This window comes from Triticum urartu, chromosome 3A, assembly GCF_056163025.1.
Source record: "Triticum urartu cultivar PI428250 chromosome 3A, HENAU_Tu73, whole genome shotgun sequence".
NCBI classification, from domain to species: Eukaryota; Viridiplantae; Streptophyta; class Magnoliopsida; order Poales; family Poaceae; genus Triticum; species Triticum urartu.
The window spans coordinates 285,353,423-285,356,698 of NC_141875.1; the positions used below are offsets into that span (position 1 = coordinate 285,353,423).

At 51.0% G+C, this 3,276-nt stretch overlaps 1 protein-coding gene across 1 annotated transcript; it reads left to right on the plus strand.

Annotated features, from left to right (window-relative positions):
• Positions 1–916: 916 nt before the first annotated feature.
• On the plus strand, positions 917–1,240 carry LOC147979476 (uncharacterized). The gene has a single exon (XM_087515226.1). The coding sequence runs from the start codon at positions 917–919 to the stop codon at positions 1,238–1,240; it is 324 nt and encodes a 107-aa protein (XP_087371352.1).
• The last annotated feature ends 2,036 nt before the right edge of the window (positions 1,241–3,276 follow it).

Here is a 3,276-nt window from a genome sequence, read left to right on the forward strand (position 1 = left end):
TGGATGCGACCAGGAAGGTACTCCCTCCGGCTCCCCGAACACCGGCTGGTGACAACAGTCAGCGCCAGTAGTAGAACAATAACAAGCGCAAGGCCCCGCAGCTAGCTTCCACCAGCTGACAGGTGGCGACAGTTGAGGACCAGCAGCTGGAGGGACAACCCGGGCCCAAGCGTCAGAAGGGCGGAAAGCCTGCTTGGATGCTCGCCATCTCCTATGAGCAAGCCCTTGATGCTCCCTGCAAGTTCCATACTGACGCAAAGCCGTCCAACCACACCACCCAGAAGTGCCACTGGCTCACCCGAATCTCCAAGGGCGAAGGCCTGCTGCCTCCTCCGCCTGCTGGCCAGCCGCCTCCTCCCCAGCAGCCGGCGGCCCACCCAGCAGTCGGTGCTATCCATGATGAATACCCCAAAGAGCATGGAGCTTACATCGTCTTCATCAGTGTGACTGGTGACCGGCACAGCCGACGTCAGCAGAACTGAGAGGTGAACCCCGTTGCTTCAAATGCCCCAAAAGTCATGCACTGGTCGGAGAAGCCTATCAGCCAGAGCCGTGCAGACCACCCGGAGGTGATGCCTTCTCCGGGTTCTTATGCCCTGGTCCTGGATGCCACCCTTGGAATAGAGAGGCGACCTGCTCGTTTCTCCCGGATTCTGGTAGATGGTGGTAGCAGCATCAACATCCTTACCGCGATACCATGGAGAAGTTGTGCATCAAAGAGAAGTAGCTCCAGCCTAGTCAGACTGTCTTTCATGGCATTGTGCCCAGCCTTTCCTGCCCACCAATCGACAAGATCAAGATAGACGTCCTCTTTGGAGACAACGATCACTTCCGCTGCGAGGCAATTTGATTTGAGTTGGTTGATTTGGAGAGCCCTTACCATGCACTCCTAGGCCGACCTGTTCTAGCCAAGTTCATGGTGGTACCACATTACGCCTACCTCAAGATGAAGATGTCGGGAACCAAGGGCATTATCACAATAACCAGAGACTACGAGAAGTCGGCTGCCTATGCTGCAGCTAGCAGCCGTCTGGCCGAGTCCCTTGTGATTGCTGCTGAGAAGAAACTCCTGGACCGGGTGGTGGCCATGGCCAGCAAGCAGCCGGACCTGTCGCCAAATCCCAAAAAGTCAGAGACCCAGGGCTCCTTCCAGCCAGCCAAAGAAACAAAGAAGATCCCCTTGGACCACGAGCACCCGGAGAGGCACGCTATCGTAGGGGCCAACCTTGACAGCAAATAGGAAAGTGAGCTCGTCGATTTGCTCCGTGAGAATCGGGACATCTTTGCATGGTCTCCCAAAGACATGCCGGGTGTTCCGACGGATTTCACCAAGCACAAGCTACATGTCAGATCAAATGCCAAACCAGTCAAACAACCCCTCCGCCAACTGTCGGAAGAGAAGAGAAGAATTGTTGGTGAAGACATAGCCAGGCTTCTGGCAGCAGGCTTCATGATGGAATTGTTTTTTCTAGAGTGGCATGCCAACCGAGTCCTTATACTGAAGAAGAACAACAGGTGGCACATGTGTATTGACTATACCAGCCTCAACAATGCCTAACCCAATGATCCGTTTGCTTTGCCTCAGATTGACCAAGCGATAGACTCCACAACCGGATGTGAGCTGCTGAGTTTTTTGGATGCCTACTCATGGTACCTCCAGATCAAATTGAACCCGGCAGACCGCCTTCATCACACCATTCGGAGCATTCTGTTACTTGACCATGACATTCGGCTTCAGAAATGCCGGTTCCACTTTTTAGCGTTGCATGCACAAGTGGCTCCTCAAGCAACTTGCTAGAAATGCCCACGTCTACGTAGACGATATTGTGGTGAAGACGGATAAGCGCGGTACCCTCTTCGAAGATCTCAATGAAACTTTTGATAATCTCCGCCATTTTCAAATCAAGCTCAATCCATAGAAGTGTGTTTTTGGAGTACCAGCAGGCCAGCTCCTTGGCTTCCTGGTCTCAGAGCGTCACATTTAGTGCAACCCTGTGAAGATCAAGACCATTGAGAGGATGGAGAGAGCCACCCGATTGCGAGACATCCAAAAGTTCACCGGCTGCTTGGCATCCATTAGCCGCTTCATCAATCGGCTGGGTGAGGAGGCCCTTCCCCTGTACCAACTCATGAAGAAAACCACTCACTTCGACGGGAATGACAAGGTGGACGAGGCCTTTCTCCACCTTAAGAAGATGCTGACTACCCCGCCTGTCCTCTACCTCTACATCGCCGCCACCAGCCGAGTGGTCAGCACTATCATTGTGGTAGAACACCCAGAGGACGGCAAAGCACATCCAGTCTAGAGGCCTGTGTACTTTTTGAGCGAGGTGCGGTCGACCTCACAGCAGAACTACCCCCAATACCAGAAGTGTTACGGCGTGCACTTTGCCGGCAAGAAGCTGGAGCCATACTTCCAAGAGCACCCAATCATGGTTGTCTGTACTGACCCACTTGCTGAAATCATAGGCAACAGAGATGCATCATGCCGGGTGGCCAACTGGGCCATCGAGTTGGCCCCTTACACCATCTTCTACTAGCCAGGCACCGCCATCATGTCCCAAGCACTGGCCAACTTCTTCGTCGACTGGGACAATGTCGGTGTTCTGGGAACGGGGGTCCACAGACTTGCCTACCTGCGGCCCGCGGCATGGCTCCCCAGCGGCCCTGTACGGCCCATCTTCACCAGCAAACACTCAAGACCCTCGCGAGGGGCCAAGCCTTGTGAGGGGCTGCCTCACCAGGGGCTCCTCAGGGGCTCCCTCACCAGGCTAGCTCGCGAGGGGCGGAGAGATCAATGCAAGGGTGTCACACCCTGATTTTCATGCCACAACACTTAAGCTAATAAATCATGATAAAATGTGGGTTGTCAAAAACTTTTGAGTGTTTAGGTCTTTGCTTGATTTGATTCTAGTGTGTTGGTTGCAAGTGCTCTAAAAATCAGATAAATCCTCCAACTCTTATACTCCTTCTCCTTGATACAAAACCTTTCCCAATGATCATGCCATGTGTGTAGGACATAAAAACAATTTCTTGAAAAAAAATATTTTGGCCAAAAGAATTTTCTAAATTAGGTTTTCCAAAAACCCCTGAATTGAGACTTGAACTACAAGTACTTAATTAAGGGTGTGAAAAATATTTCAAAAATTATATTTGAAACCTATTAGGTATAGGGATCCCATAAACCACAAAAATATAATTTTAAAAGTTATTTTACTATTTTATTTAAAGGATTTTTCTTAAGGCCACAAATGGTCTTTAATAGGTTAAAATTAT